General features: G+C 46.8%; 1 protein-coding gene across 5 annotated transcripts in view; it reads left to right on the plus strand.

Moving 5' to 3' along the window:
• Window positions 1–22,102, plus strand: part of ABCB6 (ATP binding cassette subfamily B member 6 (LAN blood group)) — a 306,484-nt gene extending 284,382 nt beyond the window's left edge. For all 5 annotated transcript variants that reach the window (XM_078679195.1, XM_078679194.1, XM_078679196.1 and 2 more), the window contains 4 exons: window positions 1,519–1,631; window positions 2,784–2,878; window positions 5,958–6,026; window positions 18,303–22,102. In XM_078679195.1, coding sequence (XP_078535321.1) covers window positions 1,519–1,631; window positions 2,784–2,878; window positions 5,958–6,026; window positions 18,303–18,456 — 431 coding nt within the window. In that variant the 3' untranslated portion in view covers window positions 18,457–22,102. The remainder of the gene's footprint in view (window positions 1–1,518; window positions 1,632–2,783; window positions 2,879–5,957; window positions 6,027–18,302) is intronic.
• Window positions 22,103–23,031: the final 929 nt, after the last annotated feature.

The following is a 23,031-nucleotide window of genomic DNA, read 5'->3' on the forward strand; positions in this document are numbered from 1 at the left end:
TTGGAAAGGGGAGACTGCTGTGGGAGGCTCAGGGCAGGCAGAGCATTGGGTGGTTACCAGATAGAGTAAGATACATTTTCACTACAGGGTGGGGTGCAAGTTGGTTGGCTACTTTATGTAGCTTAGTATTAACCCCAGGAGAAATAATCTCCCTACTTACAAGTGTTTTTGTTGTCAGCACCCTAAATCCTGTTGTCTGCTTCATTGTTAAATCTCTACAGGACTTGATCCCATGACAGAATAAGCCTGTAGATCCCTGGCATACAGGTTGACTTTTACCCTTTTTTTTTTCTTTTTTGCAGAGTTTTATATAGCGCGAACTAGACCCGAACTGAATCCGGTATCAGAGCGCTTTACATAGCACCAGTTACGTTACATGAGGACACGCATTCATTTTAGGCACGGGGAGATTAAGTGATTTGCCCAGAATCACAGGAGGTTTTTGGCGTCGTTACCGAGACTCGAACCCAGGTCCGAGGTCGAGCGCCTTAGCCGTTAGACCAACTCCTCACCCTTCATTATTACCACTTGATAGTACTCGCATTCAATGGGTACCCAGGGGTAGTCAGTGTTAGGTTTTCTTTGGGTCCTGAAGAAAGCCTCCAGACCTGACAACTACTGTATTGGGGCTGAAACATGTAAAGCATTTCATGATGAGGAAGGTTTTCTAACAAACTACTCGCCCCATCTAATTTTAGATTTTAACCTTGTGTGAGTGGAGCAAGATCAAATTAAAGATTCTCAGCGTCCCACTTAGTAGTTTTAATTTAAAAGAGACCTGCATAGGACAACTGCATCCACACAGTGCTCACAGACCAGAAATCAGGGTGAGATCCCCTCGAAACATGGGTGCTGGGCATGGGTGACCTCCATGAATAGGCGTGCCACCTAGTGTGTGTGAGGGGTCCTCCTCCTAGTACAATTACCACAAGAAAGTTTCACACACCGAGCCTGTAACAAATGTGAGATTCGGCCACGCGCTCTACATAGGCGCTCTACATAGGCAGGCACCTGTATGTACCTGTTGCTTCTCCTTGTGTCTTTTTAATAGGCGATACCAGTCTGTACCTGTAACGTGAGTTTCCTTTGCTGCTTCTCCCTGTTTTACATGCAGTGAGGTACCTCCGTGTGCCTGTATTGAGAGGAATCTCTGGTGCTCCCCTCTGTGCACCTATAACAAGAGGTGTCTCGGGTGCTTCTCCCTGTGCACCTGTAGCAAGAGGTGGTGCCTCCTGTGTGCCTGAAATGAAAGATACCTCTATGTACCTGTAATGAGTGATGTCTCTGGTGCTTCTTCCTGTGTATCTGTAATGTGAGATATAGCTGGTGCTCGTCCCTCTGTGCTCACTACGTGAGGTATCTCGGTTTACTTGCATCAAGACGTATATCTGGTGCTCTCCCTGTGTGCCTGCTGTAAGGAGAGGTATCTATGGTGCTGCTTCCTGTGTGCCTGTAACAAGAAATATCTCTGGTGCTTCTGCTTTGTGCCTGTAATGAGAGGTGTCCTTCCCTCTATAGGTTATGATACTCAGGTTGGGGAGCGCGGCTTGAAGCTGAGCGGAGGAGAGAAGCAGAGGGTGGCCATCGCTCGCACCATCCTGAAGGCTCCGCAGATCATCCTGCTGGACGAGGTAACCAGGGGTTCCGCTCTTTTCGCCACAAACGACTTACCCAATAGTCCTCACTCCAGGAACCCCTAGCTTCATACCCACTTTTATCCAGAGTGTTGTCTCCTTTTGTGCTAAGAACCGAGTCCAAACTGAAGTCCTGCTCCTATATTGGTCTGTAAACTGGCATCTCCTGTTCTCATGCTCGGCTCTGAACCATACTCAAGCTTGAACCTTCCAAGCGCTTGCTCAGGCTCTGAATCTTTGTCTGTTTATATCTTTAGAGCCCCTTCTTCCTAGTCACGGGCTGAGGTCTGAGCTCGCACTGGAAAGCTGAGCCACTCTAGCTCCGCATTTAAACTCTGTTTCTCTGTTTTTTCATTCCAGCTCTGAATCTTTACGAAGGTCTGAAGCCAGTCTATTCTCTCTATCTGACCTCTCATTTGAGAACTCTCACTCAAGCTCTGACCCTCTAAGGCCTTATTATAGCCTTGTAGCCCGCCGTAGAGGGCTATACCAGCTATTAAAGGCCTTCTCCGGCGTTAAAGGCCCCGAGCCGAAGGCGAGGGCCTTTAACAAGGGAGCGGGACTTTAATAGCCGGTATAGCCCAGCTACAAAGGGCTATAAGGCTATTAGAACATTCTGCCACTAGAGGGCAGAATGTTCTAACAAAAAAGAACAACACCTTTTGGGAGCGTGAGGGGATTGGAATCCCCTCAGGCTCCCTGAAGCCTTTGTTCACAGCCAGAGCTGTGAACAAAGAAACATTGGAATGTTGGAGCTCCAGGCTCATACCAGCCATTAGAAGCCCAGAGCACTCCATTGTTTTCAATGGAGCTCCCAACATTCCAATGTTCTAATTAAGCTCTAAAGCGCTGTCTTTGGACGTCTTGCGCCAAGCTCAACCTCTGAGTGTACGCTCAAGCTGTGAACATCTCGGCCCTCATTTAAGATATGAGTGCTCACTCCCTGAATCCAGCGGTGAATCACTGAGCTCTCACGAAGAACCCTTTCAAAACTCACTTAATCTCACAAATTCTGTTCCTTGATCCCTTTTTGAAGCTTTGTAGATCTGAGCACTCATTCAAGCTCTGGGCATCTGTCTCCTCCATCAGGCACTCAGTGTCTGTTCTTAGACCTGCTGATAACCAGATCTCCTTCCTTCCCTGCTCCAGGCTACGTCAGCTTTGGACACCGAGACGGAGAGAAACATCCAGACTTCGTTGGCCAAGGTCTGCGCCGATCGCACATCCATCGTTGTGGCTCACAGGTAAGAGTGGCGGGTTGGAGCATGCTGGGAAAATGCAACACCAGCCTCATCAGCTTAACATCAACATTTAGGAAGTATTCTACGCCAAAACGTTTGGGAGCTTGTGGTCAAGCTACCTAACAGTAGAGGCTGAGACAGCAATGCTATCTCACGGGTTACAGAGCTCACACAGACTAGGGCTTTGGACATCAAATAGATACATCTCTAACAGCCTATAGACTCAAACCTCAGACACAGAACTGCCCTCCTGTTATGTTAATCTTACCCAATACTGTCTAACCTGCACCTAAGACCTATTGTTGCTAGGGTGAAGTACGCTCCTTGGCACCTGCCAGCGTGCAGGCAGTCATATAGCAGTTGTTCTTGTAAACCTAAACAGTTCATAGTCACAAGGAAAGAGTACAGAGGAATGAGAGATCTAAGGACAAGGCTATGATAAGGTAGTATGGCTAATCCAGAAACATAGATGAAAGAGCAGACAAGCTTCTGTTTTTTGATAGTCCACTTTGAGAGACCGGTGATAACAAAGTATCTTGGACAAAGGACCCTAACAGAGCAGTAGTAAGCACGCACATTTGTCAACCACAAAAAACTGTTTTACTAGTAGTAACTATATTGATTTAATCATACAAATCATATGTGTAATATAAGCAAATAAAACTTTACAGAAAATATAAATACCCCTTCCAGAACATTACGTACAGCTAAAATAAAAAGTTTCATGTTCACAATTCAGTCCAACGCTCTAAATAATCTTGCTCCATTCCAGGATTTGTCTATAAGATGCATAACCATCGACACGAACATTTAGTCCTGGATTGAGAAAAGAATTTCCTTGGCAGCCGGCACTCTTTCAAGCCCCTTTTCATTACTAAGCTACTAAAAATCTTAAGGCAACTTAACTGGTTAATAGTATCAACAGGTATCAATGTTGCAGCTTAAAAATCAAACAGTTACTGTGGCCTATATTTTGTCCTTAACATAAATAAGAACGCACCAGCAATCGCATGATCCACAACATCTCACTCTGTGGGAGGAGAAGAGGCCAGACAAGCTCCCCTAAGCAGGGAACTGTGTCTCTACAATCAGCATCTTGAGTGAGTTCATGTCCTAGTAGACACATTTCCAAGTATATGCCTCACAGCCCTACAGGTTACTAGCATGTGTGGATGTAGATAGCCTTGCTTACTCTTGCCATCTTGTGTTGGGCTCAAAGACATATCGAGGCATGCAATGAGCTCAAATTATGCATGGGCACCGACTCCACTCTACATTGGTTTTTTACCGCCTTCCAGGTTGGACTTGTTCAAGAGCAGTGCGTAGCCTTGCAGCTTTTTCAAGTCTACCTATTCCAGACCGAAGACTTGGAAAACAATCACCGCGTGGTTGGAGCTTACCAGTCTGTTTTTCTGGCTAATAAACCGCCTGACCTTCTACACCAACTGTGGCTGTCGCGCATTGATGCCTCAAGCTCGGGCCTTCCCTAAAATGACCTACGCATCTTAAGGTTGTCAGTGTATTGCTTTGGCAAATGAATATATGAATGGGGTGCTGGAATAGGCACCCTTACAATTATTGCCAGAGGTGCAACTCAAAATAATCTTGATCAAACTATTATGGCTTTTGCAATGCCTGCCTCTCCCTCAACTACGACGAAAGCACCTGCGAATTCTTGCTCGCCTTTCTCTGCAAATAGAAACTGAGGTGTTGAAGAGAGAGCCTCGGGCATGCAGGAAGACGCAGTAGCAATCTTCTACAGAGATCCCTGGTATCTTCCGGGAACACAACCCTCTCGACATCACAGAGTATGAAGTGGGCCCCTCTGGAGTCCCAGAGGCTCAAGCTAGGCCCAACCTAGAGATCCTGTCCTTAAGCGCCTCTGAAGGAGAGGAACAAGACAGAGCCTCCTTGTATGAAACCAGCAGGGTCTAGAACAAAGAAGACTCTTAGGGGTGTGAATATGATACCTGAGCTACAAGGTCAAGGAAATAAATGCTGTAGAACCAAATGCCCCTACTTAAGGCAAAGCACCCCTTCATACAGGAGTAATGAGTTGAGTCTCAAGCAGTACAGCAAGATGCAACCACTTACTGGTCCGCCACTACCATCCAGCTCTCGTCGGCACAGAGAAAATGCTTCAGAGCCAACCAGACCTACACAGAAGGATATTGAGCCATGGCAGCCTTCAACTACCACATGAGCTTAGGGTGCTTAACACCTTTTCAGATCTGAAATCAACGCCAAGAGCCAAAACTAAGCGAATGTCAAGTTTCATATATTGCCCAATACTTGTGTTTAGACTGTTTCTAATTTCTTCCAATGTTAGTGTGCATGGGAAGTGAGGTGCAGGGAGATTAAGGGCCAGATATACTAAGCTTTTTTTTTTTTTTACAGTTACAAGCACTCTGAATCTGAGTTTGTGACTGGATGTATCAATTCCAGGTGAAGCGTATTATGAAGGGGCTTGTTTTGGGCGTCCTTTCCAAATACCTTGTGTACTAGATGTATCAGTGACTTCCGACCGTAATTCCAGTAGTAACCTATTAAAAAGTTACTGGCCATCAAGTGTGATCTCATTTGAACATTTTTCCCTTTGGGAACTGTGGGAAAGGTTTCTGTGGAATAGACAGTGGTCCAGGGGACCACTACCAACTCTCAAACAAACCTTTTTTTTCTTTTTTTAGATTTCTTTTTTAAAGTAGCTCTGTTTCCTCTGATGGTTTCAGATCAAATCAGGGTGAGTCCCAATTTGCAACCAACCTAATCAATATTACCTGGTTAGGTGGGATTGCTACCCACTGCGATTTTCAATGTTATTAATCTACCTATTAGTACATAGGTTAACTCACAGAATGTAATACTGGTTTCAAAAATACTTTTCACAAATTGCGACCTGTATAATGATGTATCTGCCCCTAACAGATTTGCTCAGAATGACTCGGTTTTGTGAAGTCGGCAGCCGGGATTAGAATTTAGGTCTCCAGGTTCTGCAGCAAGACAAAAACATATATGTGACCAGTTATTTCTTGATATATGCATGTGTGGCTTATGTGGTGGTCTCTCTCTGTCTGTTCCTCAGGTTGTCCACTGTGATCAGTGCCCATCAGATCCTGGTACTGAAGGAAGGTCGCATCGCGGAGCGAGGAAGGTAAGCCTGTGGCTGGTCAAGTCATCATCATCAAAATTAGTTTATTTCGGGGTACTAGCCCTTAAAACAGACATATCAAACAGTTACATTCATTGCTTGTTTACACCAATCATATAAATAAAACAGCAAATATAAAATGTATTTAAAATCTTAACCATAAAATCCAATATAATCTGTAACACCTATTAATCTTCTTCCACTCTGAAATCTCTTTCTCATAATCCACCCAGCGTATAAAAACTTTGCTAAGCATCAGACTTTCGCTTTACTGGTATCAGTTCTAGCAATTCACAGTGCTATCTAATATTGTTTTAGCCTGAGTGACCAGCAAACTGGGAATATCCCTTTTTTGCACAGGGGCTCATACACTTTACAACAAAACAACAAATGGGACACGGTTTCCTTCTCCTGTTTGCAGGCTGGACATACATCCACTACCGCATTCGAGTTGCACCATTTTGAAGAAAAAATATTTAAAGGGAGTATTCCATATCTAAATTTGATGATATACAGTTGCCTTGCATCAAAGGGGCTAATTTATTCCATAAAAGGTACATATAATATCCCAATTTAAAGACCAAAAAGGCACCCATGAGTGATTCATGTGGCACTGTGATATATTTATTATTTCTTTTCAGAAGGAACCTACCAATACTTATCTGATAGCAAGTTTTTAAAAACTTTTTGTGCCCTCCTCTGGTTATCCCATAACTCCCACAACTCCCGGTAGGCTTGCTTTGAACAATTGTCTTTAGGTCAGATGACCTTTGAAAGCTGTCCAAGGCTATGACCTCTTCTAGCACTAACTGATATTCTAATAGTTCTCCAGAGTCTCCTCCAGAATACCAACACCCTCTGGTCAGCCTGTTGGGTGATTGGCGGCCCCCCTCCCCGGGCTCTATTTGGCTCTGGAGACCACATTCCCAGGGCCCAAAGTATTTTTTAAAAGGGGGCTGCGTGGGCCCCCTCTCCGAGCCTTCAAAGATCCCTAGTGACCCCATCCCCTAGGGCTGTAACTTTAAAACAAAGGGAGGGGGCCGCACAGCCCCGGTTCGCTAGCTAGCTGTGTCCAGACGAGCTCACCACGTGGACACAATAGTTTTCCTGCCTGCACCAGCGCGGGCAGAGAAACAGGTGTTTGCTCGCTTCTGGCGGGGGTATAATTGTAAGGAAGTGGGTTTCTGTTGCAGTAACCCCCCACTTTTTGCCTGATACCTGATGCACTTTTCCTTGGTGTGCCCTGGGCTCCTGCCAATCAGGTACCCAGGGCCTGTGTTCCTTCCCTAAAAACTGTACTAAAGCCTAAACCCAATTGGCATCTCTGGCCACATGTCAGCCCCTGGTAAATGGTACCCTAGGTACCCAGGGCTTTGTGACCAGAGAAGACCCCCTAAGGGATGCAGCACTTATTGTTCCACCCTTAGGGGCCCTGTACCCTGACACACACACACACACACACACACACTGCCTTTGCAGGCTGAGTGTCCTGGTGCAGAACTAAACAAAGAGCCGACATGGCACACATCCCTGTGTGCCATGCCCACAAACCCACTGCCCTGGCGTACATCAGTCACCCCTCTAGCTGGGTGCCCTATGCCAGTGGTGTGGGCACAGGTGCATGAGCCCTGTGCCCCTACAGTACCCAGGGCCACTCCTAGGCACTGTAAGTGCAGTGATGCCATTAAGAGTATATGGTGCTAGGAGGTTGTCATTACGAACTCCACAGCACCATAAATGGCTACGCTGAAGACTGACAAGTTTGATATCAAACTTCTCAGCACATTAAACCCACACTGATGCCAGTGTGGGATTTAATGTAAAATGCACTACAGAAGGCATCTTAGAGATGCCCCCTGAAACTTAACCTACAATCCACGTCTTGTCTGAGCGGCTGCCTAGGCTGCCACACAGCAGACATGTTGCTGGACCCCTGGGTGGAGAGCCCCCCGCTCTCCTGGGCCTGCAACAATGCACATCCTGAGCGAGGTGCTATGTCTCCTCCCCCAGGATGGGCAGGGGGAAGCTTCAAAGGCATGCCGCCTTTGTGAGCTTGTCCAGACCACTTGCTGTACTCAGCAACTGGCCCAACCAGTTCTGACCCCCACTCTGGCGGGAAGACTGGCGGGAAACCCTATGTCAGGAAAGCGAGTTGCCAGCCTGTGCCAACTCCACCCTCATATGGGAGAGGTGAGGTGAAGCACAACTCCGGGCTCCGGCGATCTTGAGGATGGGGAGCCCTGCCCAATCAGAGATGGGCTCCTGCCCCCCTCCCACAGGAGAGGAGCAGGATTGGGGGTGTACTCACCCCAGGACAGGGACCTATTGGTCCCTGCCCTTCCCCTACCTGTAACGCCGCTAAAGTAAGTATTTAGGGGCACCCTGAACCCTCCTTTCTCAGTTCCCGATACCGAAACAAGCAAGAAGATCAAGAAACAAGAAGACCTGCCGTGCAGCTGCTGAGAAGAGGACGACACCAACTGACTTGGCCTTCTGTGGTCAGCAACCTCAAAAACCCCAGAGGACCTGACTGCCTTGTGACTCTACCAAGACTGGGACTCCCATGAGCAGTGGTTCAGCTCAAACAGCAATACCCCTGGTGCCAGCCAGGAACTGCAAATCCAGCACACTCTGCACCCGCCGAGCCCGGCCTGTGCCTGAGTGAACAAAGACCCTGAGGACATCCCCCTGGCGATTCTGACCTGGAATCCAGTGCCCCAGGACTCTCCTCGACGACCCCGAGGACGCCTGCAGCCTCAGGAAAAGGGACCGCGACCAGCAGGGGGTAAGATTTCCCGACCTCAAAAGACACCCATGCACCCGGCGCCCCACGGCCCCCTGTGCCCAACTCCTGGGTGCCTACCTATCCTCCAAGATTCCAACTTACTCCTCGAAGTGTTGGTCGCTTCAGAAGATCCTCTGTCCCCGAGCCTGCAGCCTTTGTTCCCTTTTCAAGATCTCCATTGAATAAAATTGAGCGCCCAACGGCTCAAAAGCACCCTGCACCCAGCCGCCCGAGTGCCCCAGCAGTGCAACCTTTGTCCTATCCTACTTCCCCATTTGCCCTGAGCAAGCAACCCGGAGCCCAGCTCCCACAGCTGCGTGGCCTGCTAACCAGCAGCCATCAACCGAAGGCCCCCTGCCTACCATTGGATAACTACCTCTGCACCCGGCTGCCCTGGTGCCGCTGAGGGTGTACCAACTGTACCTACTTGACCCTGGGAGACCCCTGAGTCTATACCCAGAACCTTAACTCTGCCAGTCGAGTACTTACCTAAAAGCTGATTACTTACTTTGCTTCCATAGGCTAACATTGACTGGTTTCACTTGGAAATTCTTCTAAATGTGGAGTTTTGGAACTTTAAAATATTCACCTAAAATCAGCCGAACAACGAATTCCGATTCACTCACCTGTTATCAGGAGATACCTCAGTGCTGCATCTTTTAGCCCAGCACAAACCCTGAAAAGTAATTTTAACCGTACTTACTTCCATTGACTGTTTTTCTGTGCAATTTCTTCTAAGTGTTGATTTTTGCAAACTACAACTATTCTTTAAAAATCGTACCAACTACCAAAACGTAATTACTTACCTGTTTTACATAGAGGTGCCAGTGTTGAACCTAGGAGTCCAGCACTGGATTACAAAAGTAACGTGAACATACTTAACCTGTCAATTGAATTTCCTTCCATAGGATAACATTAGTAATTTCAACTAAAAAAGTTTTGAAGTGTCAACTTTTAAAATACAATAATATTCCTTAAAAATCACTACTGTAACCAAAACGCTTTTACCTAACTGTTTACAACTCACGTCCCGGGACTGAATCTAGGATCCAGTCCTGTGGTTAGAAAAGTAATCTACAAAGTAACTTATTGCATTTAACTGAAAATTCCCATTGATTTCAATGTTGCATTGTATTGCCTATTGCAACAAACTGTAACTATTGCATTCAAAAAGTCTATTGCCTATTTGAAAAGTATTTAACCAAAGTAACTCATCCTGAGAAACTATATTTTGATACCTTGTTGGTTCTAAAATAAAACTACTATATCTTTTGATACAAAACAATTGGCCTAGAGTTCAGTTCTTGAGTGTGTGAGACCATTTGCTGACTGAGTGTGTACAACAAATGCTTTACACTGTCCTCTGGTACTGCCTTACTGTTCGACCAAGCTACCACTTTAGAGAGTAAGGTTATATCTAACTTTAGCCTCTGCCATACCTCTGGGGACGGTGGACTCTGTGCACACTGTACCTTACTTTGGTCCAGTATATACAGAGCCACTTTCTCACAATAATCAAATCTTCTGCCAAACGGGAGCAAACTCAAAGTCTGCTCCCAGCAGGCGGGAGCTTTAAAAATGCTCCCGCTGGCTGGGAGCAAACTTGTCTTCTCTTTCCCTGCCCGCACTGATGTAGACAGAGAAGCAGAACAACAGATAGCTCCTGCCCAGAGGGAGCAGCATAAATAGCTGCTCCCTCCAGGCAGGAGCAATGCCAGCTCCCGCAGCATGCGGGGATCCATCTGCAGGGGCCCTGGGGCTCCCGCCCGTGGCCCCCAACATGTGCTTGGTGAGGTTCCTGGGCCAAAATAGGCCATGCGGCGCCTCCTCCCCTTTTGAAAACAAAATATGGCACTGGGTATAAGGTGCCCAGGGCCTGAGAAGGCCACAGGGGCCACACTGGCCTCCCCTTTACAATAAAGTACGGCCCAGGGGATGGGGTCCCCGTTGCCTATAAAGGGTCGGCCATGCAGCCCCCCACCCTTTTTATTCAAATTTCGGCCCTGGGGGATGGGGTCCCCAGGGCCTATCTAGGATCATGGAACAGGCCAACTCACTCCCCTCCCATTATAAATTTCTCTGCCCCAGGGGATGGGGTCCACGAGGCCTAATAAGACTCAGAGCAGGGGAGTCTGCTCGACCCCAATCCCCTTTTTAATGTAATGCAGCCCTGGGGGTTGGGGTCCCTGGGGGCCCAAAGAGGCTCAGGAAAGGAGGCCACATGCAGCTCACCATCCCTTTTAAAACAGACGGTCCCGGGGATGGGCTCCCTCATGCCTAAAGAGGCTCTGGGAGGGAGGCATCCCCTGCGTGCCCGTCCCCTTAGATTTTTGGCCTTGGGGGTGGAGTCCCCTGGGGCCAGGAATGCTCGGGTAGGGCAGATTCTTCTTTTTTAATGTATTTGGCTTAATCTCGCAATATGCCACCTGTAGTCTTAGAATTCGGTTACCTAGAACTTCTACAAGAATGCATGGACATGCTGCAGGAAGCCTGTAGACCCACTATCCGCACATGCTATGCAGTGAAACAGAAACACTTTCTACACTGGTGCCCATTCAAACACACTTTCTACACTACTGCATTGCAAACAACATAGAGCCGCTCAGACCGGCTGCCCAACATATCACACATTTGCTTCTCCTGCAAAAGCAAGTTTAGCTTATACTTCCATATGTATTCATTTGACAGCAATCACAGCATATATGCACAACAGGGAACATTCTCTCCTGTTCGCATTCCAGTGATTAAAGCTTTCGTGGTGGGCCTTAACAGTCATCCCTCCACGAACCCCACCGGCTTCTCTGTGGAACCTTAACACTGTGCTCGTGGATCCACCTTTGGAGCCCGTGCACTCATGTCAACTTCAGGACTTCTTCTGGAAAGTTGCTTTTCTTGAAGCAATAAGCTCATTACACCATGTGAGTAAGATACAAGCCCTCGTGCTTCATGAACCTTTCAGGCAAGTCCACCATGAAAGAGTAGTCCTAAGGACATATCCTACGTTTCTGCTTAAAATGGTCTCCCCGTTCCATCTCAACCAGACCATAGAACTCCCAGTTTTCTTCCCACACCTGACTTGGTGTCAAAGCGAGCGCTAAATACCCTAGATCGGTGGTTCACAACCTGTAGTCCGAGGACCCTGGGGTGGGGGGATTTGTGGGGGGGTTGATGGTCTGTGAGGCTTACTCACAGGGTCCACGATTGTTTTACAAAATTAAATATTATTAAAATTAATCAATTAAAATTAAGTGTATACAAATAAGGAAGCAACAATGAAAATTTGATTTTATTCTATATTTGAGCATTTGCTTGGAGTATACTTGTTTTTGTATTTTTGTGTATTGTTCTGAGGTCTAAATCATAGAAATGTCTAAGACCGTGCAACTGAGGCCTCCAAAAATGACTCGGTGGGGGATCTGGTTTCAAGTAATGATTTTGTGGCAGAAGTCAGAAAGTTAAGTACCACTGCCCTAGATGTAAAACACGCACTCATTTTTTATTTCTCATGCCTCATTGAGCAACAGGAGACTGCATTATTAGACGCTTCAACGCCTTCCCTTCTATGCCATAGCCATGAGCAAGACGTTATCCAACATTAATTAGTTTGTTCTGGTGGCCTTGAAAGTTCTTATGTATTGGTTTCCTGGTCTTAATTATTGAACTATCCCCTGGCTATGTTTAGATCCTCCCCATATCTGCCTTTCCACCACTTCTGCAATGGTTCCCACATTGCCATCTTTTTTCGACCATGCATGCTATAATCAAGCATCCTGATCTATTAGACAGACCGTACCTATTCTATCAGACGTGCACTCATATTTACATTGTAATATCAAACCTTCCTGTAAAACAGGCCAACTGCTTTTGCAAAACCACATTAGGGAAAAACAATATCCAAGGAGGGTATCAGCAGGTGGATAATTAAGGGCATTCAAACCTGTTAAAATAATGCCACGCCTCTGCATTGCACTGCTAATGACCACACATATGACATCACTCATGACATGGACAGTGACATCACTGATTATATCACCCAAAGAACCACTCACACCCCCATAGAACTTCTCATACACCCACTCACAAAACCACTCACATAGCCATTCACAGACCCATACAACCACTCAAACACCCATTCACTCATCCGTAGAGACACTAACACATAAACCCACCCACTCATACCAACACTCACTCACACATCCACTTACATAGCCATTCACACATCCATACAAGCACTCACACACCCACTCATTCACTTATACGGCCATTCACACAGACACTTAGGGGGCAAGACAGTCACTCACACACCACCTACTTTCCCATATGCCCACTCAAACAGCCACTCACTCACCCACACACCCAGTCATTCACCCTTAGAGCCATTCACACAGCCACTCAGTCACCCATACAGGCGCTCACCCACCCATAGAGCCTGTCACACATCCACTCACCCAATCTTACAGCCACCCACACGCCTACTCATTCACCTATACAGCCACTCACACAGACACTTACTGTGCAATACAGCCCCTCACACTCTTACCTATACACACATTTATACACCCAGTCACTTACCCATACAGCCTGTCACACAGCCACTTACCCATCATACATCCACTCAAACAGCCACTCACTCACCCATACACCCACTTACACACCCAGTCATTCATCCTTAGAGCCATTCACACAGCCACTCAGTCACCCATACAGGCGCTCACCCACCCATAGAGCCTGTCACACATCCACTCACCCAATCTTACAGCCACCCACACGCCTACTCATTCACCTATACAGCCACTCACACAGCCACTCACATAGACACTTACTGTGCAATACAGCCCCTCACACTCTTACCTATACACACATTTATACACCCAGTCACTTACCCATATAGCCTGTCACACAGCCACTTACCCATCATACAGCCACCCACACAGCCACTCACTCACCCATACACCCACTTACACACCCAGTCATTCATCCTTAGAGCCATTCACACAGCCACTCAGTCACCCATACAGGCGCTCACTCACCTATAGAGCCTGTCACACAGCCACTCACCCACCCTTACAGCCAACCACACGCCTACTCATTCACCTATACAGCCACTCACACAGACACTTACTGTGTAATACAGCCCCTCACACACTCACTTACCCATACACCCACTGAAACAGTCACTCACTTACACACCCACTCACCCATACAGTCAACAGAATGCAACGCACAACATACACTATATTTAATGTCCCTATAATGTTTTTTCTCTTAGTATACAACCTATATTTCCCTTTGCCATCAACAAAGTTGTGTACTGAGCGAGTATTTATGTGTCAGAACCCCATTCACAGGGCCACGGGGCAAGCAGGGTTTACTCGCCCAACCATGTTGGTTGAGGCCTTTTGCTCCCTATGTCCTGGGGCCACACGTACTATGGATCCTAAGCAACTGAGCCAAGTACCCCTTCAGCACCTGACTCTCGGGGTTAGCATGGTCCGATCAATCCAAGGCTCCCTCGGGTTGGGATGGCTACTGAGGGGTGAACACCGCCTTATAAATGAAAGTGCATGCAGTAGCAGCAATAAATGATAGTAGTGCCAAATACTTATTTTTGTGAAAAAATAAGTATTTTATTTTCCCCTAGCCACACAAAAGGAAATATGACATTTACAAACAACTACACAGTCACCCTAAAATCAGATCTAGTGTTTCCTTAGGCAGTGCCCTCTGTTCCACTCCCTCCTTGCTCCTCGTTCCTTGTGATAGTGGTTATTTCCCATTGACTATAGTCCGTATCCAATGTTCGCCCCACTAGTATTCTGAATCTCAAGAGTCCACTCTGACTCTATATTAAAGTCAACAGTGGTCCAGTACAACAGCACTATCTACAATCAAGTTCCCTCTGAGATGACTGGTCGAAATCAGTCTTACCCACACCTGCAGGATTGGAGCGACGGGAGTTCCTCAGCGCATCCCTTCTGCGGGCACTGGGGTGGAAGCAGCTTATTCAGGTGAGTTCGCTGCAACCGGCCCAAGCGGGCTGCACTCAGCTGTCATAGAGTTCTTCACACACTGTTGCACCACCGCAGCGACTGGAGTCTCTTCTTCTTCCCACGCTGGTGGGGTGGGGTCAAGATCCTCCTGCGAATTCTTCGCCCCAGTGCATGTGCACAGCCTCACTTCTCTGGCGACAACTCCAAAACTAGTCTCTGTGCCCCCTCTGGTGTACAGGGTCTCCGTAGCCTCACTGTACTTTGGCTCTGGCCCCATTGGCACAGTGAAGACCTCAGCAGTGGTCCCTCCTAGCATACAGGGTCACAGCTCACCACCACACAAGGGCTACGACCCTCACATCTGACTTTATCCTGCACATGGACAATAACCCAATCGATGCAGCAGCCATCTCCGCACCTCTCAACAGGGCTCTCCACACCTCGCTCCCTCTGATGCTCTCCTCGGCACACTGGCCTTGGCAAGCAGACAATCGATGGTGCTCCAGGCTCCAGGGCAGGTGGTCTTGGGTTCCTTGGTTAATGTCCCATCACCCATCAGAGAGACTAGCAGGCATTGGTCCCCAGTAGTGATCACAGGCAGAAGACTTGCAGAGATTCCCCCTCCTCACACAGCCCATCTGGTTGCTTGGCAGTTGACAAGATTTGGGATCTCAAGCTCCCCTTCTTATAGTCCATTTCCACACACCAAATGTGCGTTCCGGAGATGTGCCCAGGCTTCGTCCCAGTGGCCTCTCTCGGAATCAGACAGCAGCCTTTGAAGTGTACGGGGGAAGCCTGGCTCTCCCTTGTGCATTGGGTCCCACCCTGCTTGCAGGAATGCAGTCATACACCAATCTATCTTGAGGATCTTGGGGATTAATGTTTCTACCTCCTCCCCTCATGTTTCACAGTGCAGCCCTGTGTCTCCCGAAATGTAACCGATAGTCTGCCATGTATTGTACCATGCACAGGCACACATAGACCCAGTATACATGCATGTAATATACCAACATTGCACAGCACTGTATCCTTCATGTACTGTACCACTCTCAGGCACACATACACCCAGTTTGTGCATTTAACATGCACGCACTACACCGTACTGCATTATCGCTGTATTGCACCCTTCCCAGGTATACATTCACCCAGGACAGATAAACCACTCCTGCGCTGCGCAGCAGTCCACGTCAAACCGATGTTGGCCGCTGGGTGAGTTAAGCACACAACGGCCTCACTCCAGTGACACAGGGTAAAAAGGTCCTCTTCAATTCTACTGATCACTACACAGTTCGTAGCCACCACTGTGCTTGTGCTGCGTAGCTCCTGGTGAAGGTAGTAGTCTTTCACCACTAATAGGCATACCCCCAGATTCATCATTGTCCTGTTTTGCAAGCCCTTAATAGCGATAGGCCCATAGGAATGAATGGGGAGTCATTCCTTATTTGCGATTATCAATTTGCTAATCGCAAATAAGGATGCGATTTCAAGGGTGCCAGGGGTGTCCAAAGGACACCCTGTAGCACCCCTGAAATGAAAATGTAGTCTGATGTTGCGCACACACATGTCCAAAGGACATGTGTGTGTGTAAGATACAACTTAGAAAAATACACTAAAGTGCATTTTTGAAAGTTTTCGCTATTTACCACGAAGTCAGACTTCGCGGTAAAAAGCGGTCAAAAATTGCGATTTCACAATTCTAAATTGGTTCATGAATTGCATTTAAGGAATCTCAAATAGAGATTCCTTAAATGCAATTCCTCGCAATTTAGCGATTTCGCAATTTGCGATTTTTGCATTTGGGATGATGAATCCCAAATGCAAAAATTGCGCTTGCAAAGGGCCAGATTCTCAGAATCTGGCCCTTTGCGAGCCGTTTTGTGCTTGATGAATCTTGTGAATAGTGCTTTAGGCACAGCTCCCTGTCCAAATCGTGAGACAGGCATATGTCATGGCGCACACACATGATCAGTGTTTGCCTATGACTACAAATTCAGCTTTAGGGATCCAGACATCAGTATAGTTGGACCACTCCAGACAGGGGTGCTCGTCCAGTACCATGTAGAGGACTTTTCATTCCCCTACAGTATGTATGAATGTATCTACATGGTATTTTGATAGTACGAATCCAGCCAAAAATCAGTGAAGCGCTGTACAGAGTCAAAGGCGAGCTTAATGCCAACAAGTGATCGGACATGTGGGTGGATTGTTTACGGTTAGTGCAGTGTGATATAGTGTTCTTTAAAGAGGTGCGTCTTCTATTCTTTCTTAATTTGGAGCAGCCTTGGAGCTGTCCTGATCGATATAGGGGATGTTGTTGCAGATCCTGTATGCTTAGATGGAAAAGGCCTGCTGCTTTGTTTTTCACACTTCTTAGTCTGCAGTCTAACGGTGTTCTGGCTTTGGGTGCACAGAGACCCCAGAGATGGTCAGCTTTTCTGCAAAATAGGAGGGGGTGGCTAGTCGTGATGGCTTTGTGAATGATACAGCTGATTTCTAAGAGGATGCGGCCAGCAACGGGACACAATAGAGTTCCATCAGGATGAGGGTGATGTGATCATATTTCTTCAGACCCTGGATGAGATGTGTTGAGTGTCCTCAAGGGTTGTCAGTGTGGAGCCTGAGAGGCGGCCATCCAGATGCAAGTGTACGAGGGCTTGAACAGCAGTTCTGACGTCACTTTCTTGAATAAAGGTTCACTTTTTATTAAAAAGGAGAGCTGGGTGTTTTTGACCAGGTGCTCCTCGGGTAGGTTAAACTACCTGGTGACTTCATGGGAGACTAGTCTAGTCCTGAGATTGGTGTCCAGGACGCATTGAAGTGTTTTGGTATTTGCTAAAACTGGGGCTCGAAGCCGTCCAGGTTCATGCTATTGAGCCATGTTTGTACAGTCTCTTATTTATTGTTGTTGGCAAATAACAGGAATGTTGTCTTGGCTGAGCTTCAGGTAGTGTGGAGATCTAGGTTTGGATGAGGTGAATGCAGTGTTAGAGGCATTGGACGCCTGAAGCTGAGGAAAGTTTTCAAGTAGAGATGTGTTTGGTTATCATTTTGGGGATTCTCGATGCGGTTATGTGTGAGCAGTGCACCAAGCGGCTCATGCAGAGGCTAAAGAAGGCAGGTCCCATGGGGGACAGGTGATCAGGATCTTTTGTGACCTGGAAAAACCCATGTGAACAAAGGTTTTAAGCTACACGGTGGCTGTCATTTCTGCTACCAACAACGGGTTTTTACCAGGTATGGCCTGCCGGCAGCACCAGCTCAGAATTCAGAGCACATCAATGCTGCGATACAAACATTATGAATCCCACATCTGATCAGGATCACAGCAGGCAGTCTGTGCTGCTGGTACCCCATAGGCACCTCAGGGCATGATGGTTGCAGCCATTTTGATCATGCACCAAATGTATTACTGGGTAACCATAGAACAGTTATTGCAGAACACATATTGAAGCAGAAATTGTTTATGACTCTTATCCCTTCTCTCATTCTCCTTTTCTCTTGCAGCCATGATGAGCTCCTGGCCAAGGGTGGACTCTACGCCAAGATGTGGCAAAGCCAGCAGCAGGCCAACGACTCCGCAGACTCCGCATCTGACACAGAGAGCAAAGACCGCAGCTCAGAGAAACTGCAGCCGACAAAGACGAGGCATGAGCCCTGAGCATGCGCAAGGCTAGGAGCGCTTGTGCCCACACTAATGGACAGGACAGGGACAGCGGATGCGATTTCATGGACACGCTCCGAGCCCTGAACTCTGATGCCGAACCAGGAACGTTTTACATTAGGAGTGGGGGTTGGGAAGCTGCACAGTACACTTCACTGGAAACTGATTACTGGTGTGCCAGTCTGCCTGGGAGTTCAAAGATTGTGCCCAGTGAGTACTTCCTAGTCACAGGTTTTATGTGACTGAGTGTTCGATGCTGGGATTCCTTGGTCCAGCAGAGCGATTTCTTACAGAGAACAGTAGGGGATATATTCCACGTACCATATCCGGAGGAGGCATCTGCGTTTCTCAAGCACTTGGGGGTTCCTGGGAGAGGCTTATCGATTTAAGCTTCAAGCGGTGTCACGAGTGGCACTAAGGTTACCCTTTCATACAGACTGCAACCCTTGATGATCTTCAATCTTGCGACACCACTAAAGGATATGTTGCGTTTGCGACCTTCTGCGCTTCACGCAGGCACCCAGGTGGGGAGCGAGATTTCAGCGATTCGTTCAATGGACTCGGGCAGAATATAATTTTGAAAGTGCAGCTGGATGTATGTATGCACATATGTATGTATGTATATTTTTTTTTAGAGCAAAGCATCCCTTACAACCACAAGCCATACAGAATAGAACTTCATATAACAGAATTCTGAAAAATGCCAAAGCGAATCCATTCTGCCCTAAAAATGATGAAGAAGCACTGGATTTGGATAGGGCATTGCACTTTCATGTTTTTGGGAGCACTATATCTATTTCGGTAGACACACACCTACATTTTTAAAGCCTCAGTTTAAAAGAGTGACATTGTGTTTAAAAAAGAATTAAAATGCTGATAATCCTGAGTATGTGCAGATGGACCTCCCCATCAGACCTAAAAAACACTTTATCGGAAGACTGTGCTTCAAATTTACAGTTGTTTGAAGGCTTGCATAGGAATCGAAAATAATTCTAGGAAATGTTCCGGACAGATGTTGTGTGGTCAGTCTTCACGAAGAGTTGCCGCTGGTGAGACTCAGAGCCCTGACTGAGCCGAAGACTCCACGGAGGGCTTCAACGGACGGAGGAATGGGCTGGCTCAGTGGGTGAGGTGGCCATCTTCTGTTGTTAGTATCCCATGGCCTTGGTGTAAAGTTAGTTTGTAAATTGTAGCATTTATGGAGCAAGTGGTAGATCCTCTGCCGTCCATTTCATCATCATTTAGCACTTTCCCATAAAAAACATATGACGTTTCTCTCACCGCCCACTCTAAATCATGCCAGTGTGTATATCAAGACACTAACCATCTCAGTCAATGTATAGAAAATGTAACCTTTAGATATGTTTGGCTACAGGTTTTGCTGTGTTTTTTGTAAATCTCAGGAAAGCATCTGATAAGCTATTATACTTGGTACACAAATCTCTTTCAGGAAAGAGCCCCGCCATCTCCATAGCAAACTTCGCCAGTATCGTCCCAACTTTGAGATCTAAAGACCCGTATCGGCTCCGACCCCGCCGCATCCGCACAGTGCAATATGGAGGCAAGTCCTTCTCCTACCTTGGCCCCCACCACTGGAACAAACTTCCCCAGCACATCCGCAGCTGCTTCAAAAAACTTCAAAAGCCTGGCTATTCTAATTGTTCCACTACATCTGCCCCCCTCCCCCGTCCCAATTACCTTGTATGTGCTCCAGTGCCGAGATACCCTTGCGGGGGCGATTCGATGCGCTATATCAAGCTCTTTTAACATAACATAACATTACATTACATAACATTACATTTCCTTTATGTGTTTTAACGAAGTTCACTTTGGGTTATCGGTGGTGTGGCTGCAGTCAAAGCCGCCTCTTCGAATACAAATGCAAGATGGTGCTCATCCCCATTGGTATCAGGGAGTTACTTGGTCATTCTGGACTCTTCATTGTATGTCTTTGTTTCACTGTCAGAGCAAAATTGTACTTTTGGCATGTAAGACTAGCCACATTTGTTAGAACAGTGTGCATCCTGTATCATCTTTGCAAGGCAGGTTTGATGTGGGTCCTTTTTTATAACACATTGCCTGCGGTTTAGCTCTCGGTAAAAGACAGATTTAGCTGTCTATTGGCAAGATGTAATGTTATACATTACATAAACTTTGAGTGCAGCCTCCTGCTCATGATTGGATGGTATTTTTAAATGAATTGTCATCCATACAGAGTTTGTCTTTTTAGCATCATTTAGTTTCTGTTGTTCAAGAGATTTTGTTGCAGGCAGCGACCCTTGTTAGAGGCGTCGCTAACATAGAGGGTGACAATCTGACGGGGTCTGCCACTCTAGGATTCCAGGGTTTACCGGGGGCACCATGAGATTGTATGAGATTGGATCATCTTCCAGTAAACCCCGGACTCATTCTAAGACTAGAAACGACGACTATGTATATTGTAAATGCAGTAGTGTGGGGCGAACCTTGTTTCTTCATGGAACCGCTCCCTCCTCCTCTCTGCCTCAGTCCTACTCATCGGAGAAGTAGGTCCAGGGCTATAATAACACAAGGTTTACACCTTCCCTCAACCTTATTCCCTCAACATCATCTTATTTGCTTCTGTGGACCAGGGAACGGAAAGGAGTACAAAGTACAGAAAGTAAACTGGGCTCTTCAATTCCTCTCTACTTCTGATTTGGCAGCTTCCTTCCTGACCCTAACCCAGGTGAGCAAGGGCAGTGCCAGTGGTACCCAGGGGCAAGCCAAGGGCAGTGCCAGTGGTACCCAGGGGCAAGCCAAGGGCAGTGCCAGTGCTACCCATGGGCAGCATCATATTCCTCTAGTTGACATCTGTGCCCTGATATGAAATGGGAAGAAACAGAGCAGAGTGAGAGAGAAGGCCACGATCAATAATGAAATTATGCCGATAGCGCCAACTAGGACCCTCGGACCCTCGTTATGAGTGCCCTTAAAGTTGGCTGGGAGGTTCACCAACAACTCTGGGAGTGGAGAAAACCCAGCACATTACAAGTGGAAGCCGAGGGTCTGCGTAGGAATGAGAAATGAACACAGGAATTGGTAATTCAGGGTTTGACGGCACAGGTAAGTCAACATTCCCCACTTCCCAGATTTTTCAGCAGCCAAAATCTTTGTGTGAATATAACCAGATCTGTGGAAACACCGGGCGTCTCGTAATTCCACCGGCTACGGTACCAACAGAGACCGGCCCCATCGGAATTAAGAGGCCACTCGTAATGAGGGCCTTTGTGGTGACATCTGGAAGTGTGGTGTCTCACATCTGGCTCTCTTTCACAGGAAGTGCCTCAAACATCTCATCTGGCTACTATTTTCGGGAAGTGAGTAGGGGTGTACCTCATCCGGATATCATTCACAGGAAGTGGGCGAGGTGCCGTCGACATCTCATAACACGCTGGTTTCAATACTCCTTTCTCCTGCTCTGTGGTCCACCAAAGCTCTAAAAGCAGTGAGGTCCCCTGATTCCAAAAATGTAAATCACTCACTATACATTTGTGCAGAAGAGGAAGGGGAATAACATATAGCATGAGGTGCACAGGTTTTTATATGGTTTTATATATTTGTTATGGGTTTTATTCATTTGTATCGACTAACGTAAATAAAGGCATTTGGTTTTCCATCCACAGTATCCGTAGTTTTTGATACCATTGTATGACTTTGGGCACGCTAACATGTCTTCCAAGAATGTGTGTTCGTAGTTTTTGATACCATTGTATGGCTTTGAGCACGCTAACCAGCCTTCCAAGAATGTATGTGTTCGTAGTTTTCGATACCATTGTATGACTTTGGACACGCTAACCAGTCTTCCAAGAATGTATGTGTCTGTAATCAGCAGAAGAATGTTCTTGCCCACAGCACGTATGCAGCTGGTGATACAGTGAGTGTTGGACCATTAATGTTTCTTATATGGGATACAGGCATTTCCTCCACACTTGGTGCTCAGCTGCTTGCACAGCTGGGACCGTATTATGAATACGGCGCACTTTCCCTGTTTGCGCCATGGCACACCTTTCAAAAAGTGAGCCGGGTGCAAACAAGGGCATTGCACCGTATCACAAAGAATGAGCTGTCCCCATAGCAGCCGTAAACCTGTCCTATCTTGGGGGCAGCAAATTCAAGTGAAATACAGAGCAGCTGTTTAAAAGCTGCTCTGCATTTTACAGTGCAGGGGCAACCCACCAGCACTTTTGTAATGAATCTGCTTTTCGCAAAAAGGACAGATCCTTAGGCTGAGGCAAGACCCAGCACTCACCCAAGGCGGAGTACTTTTTACCACTGCACCCTTAAATAAGATATACTTTTGAGCATGTAATGAATGTCTTACCACCCCTGGCACAGCCAAGACTTCAACACAAAACAAACAGACTCTCTCTCTCTTCTAGAATAATGCTTTGGGTTTATTACATAATGCTCTCTAAACAAATGCTATCTCAGATGCCAAATGCATAAGATTCAAACATATGTAGCAAACTATCATCTAAATGTATGACTAATACTGATTAATACTCATTAAATGTATGAATAAAACTGATTAATAAGCAGCAACTGATATAA

The sequence above is a fragment of the Lissotriton helveticus genome, chromosome 3_1, assembly GCF_964261635.1.
Source record: "Lissotriton helveticus chromosome 3_1, aLisHel1.1, whole genome shotgun sequence".
NCBI lineage: Eukaryota > Metazoa > Chordata > Amphibia > Caudata > Salamandridae > Lissotriton > Lissotriton helveticus.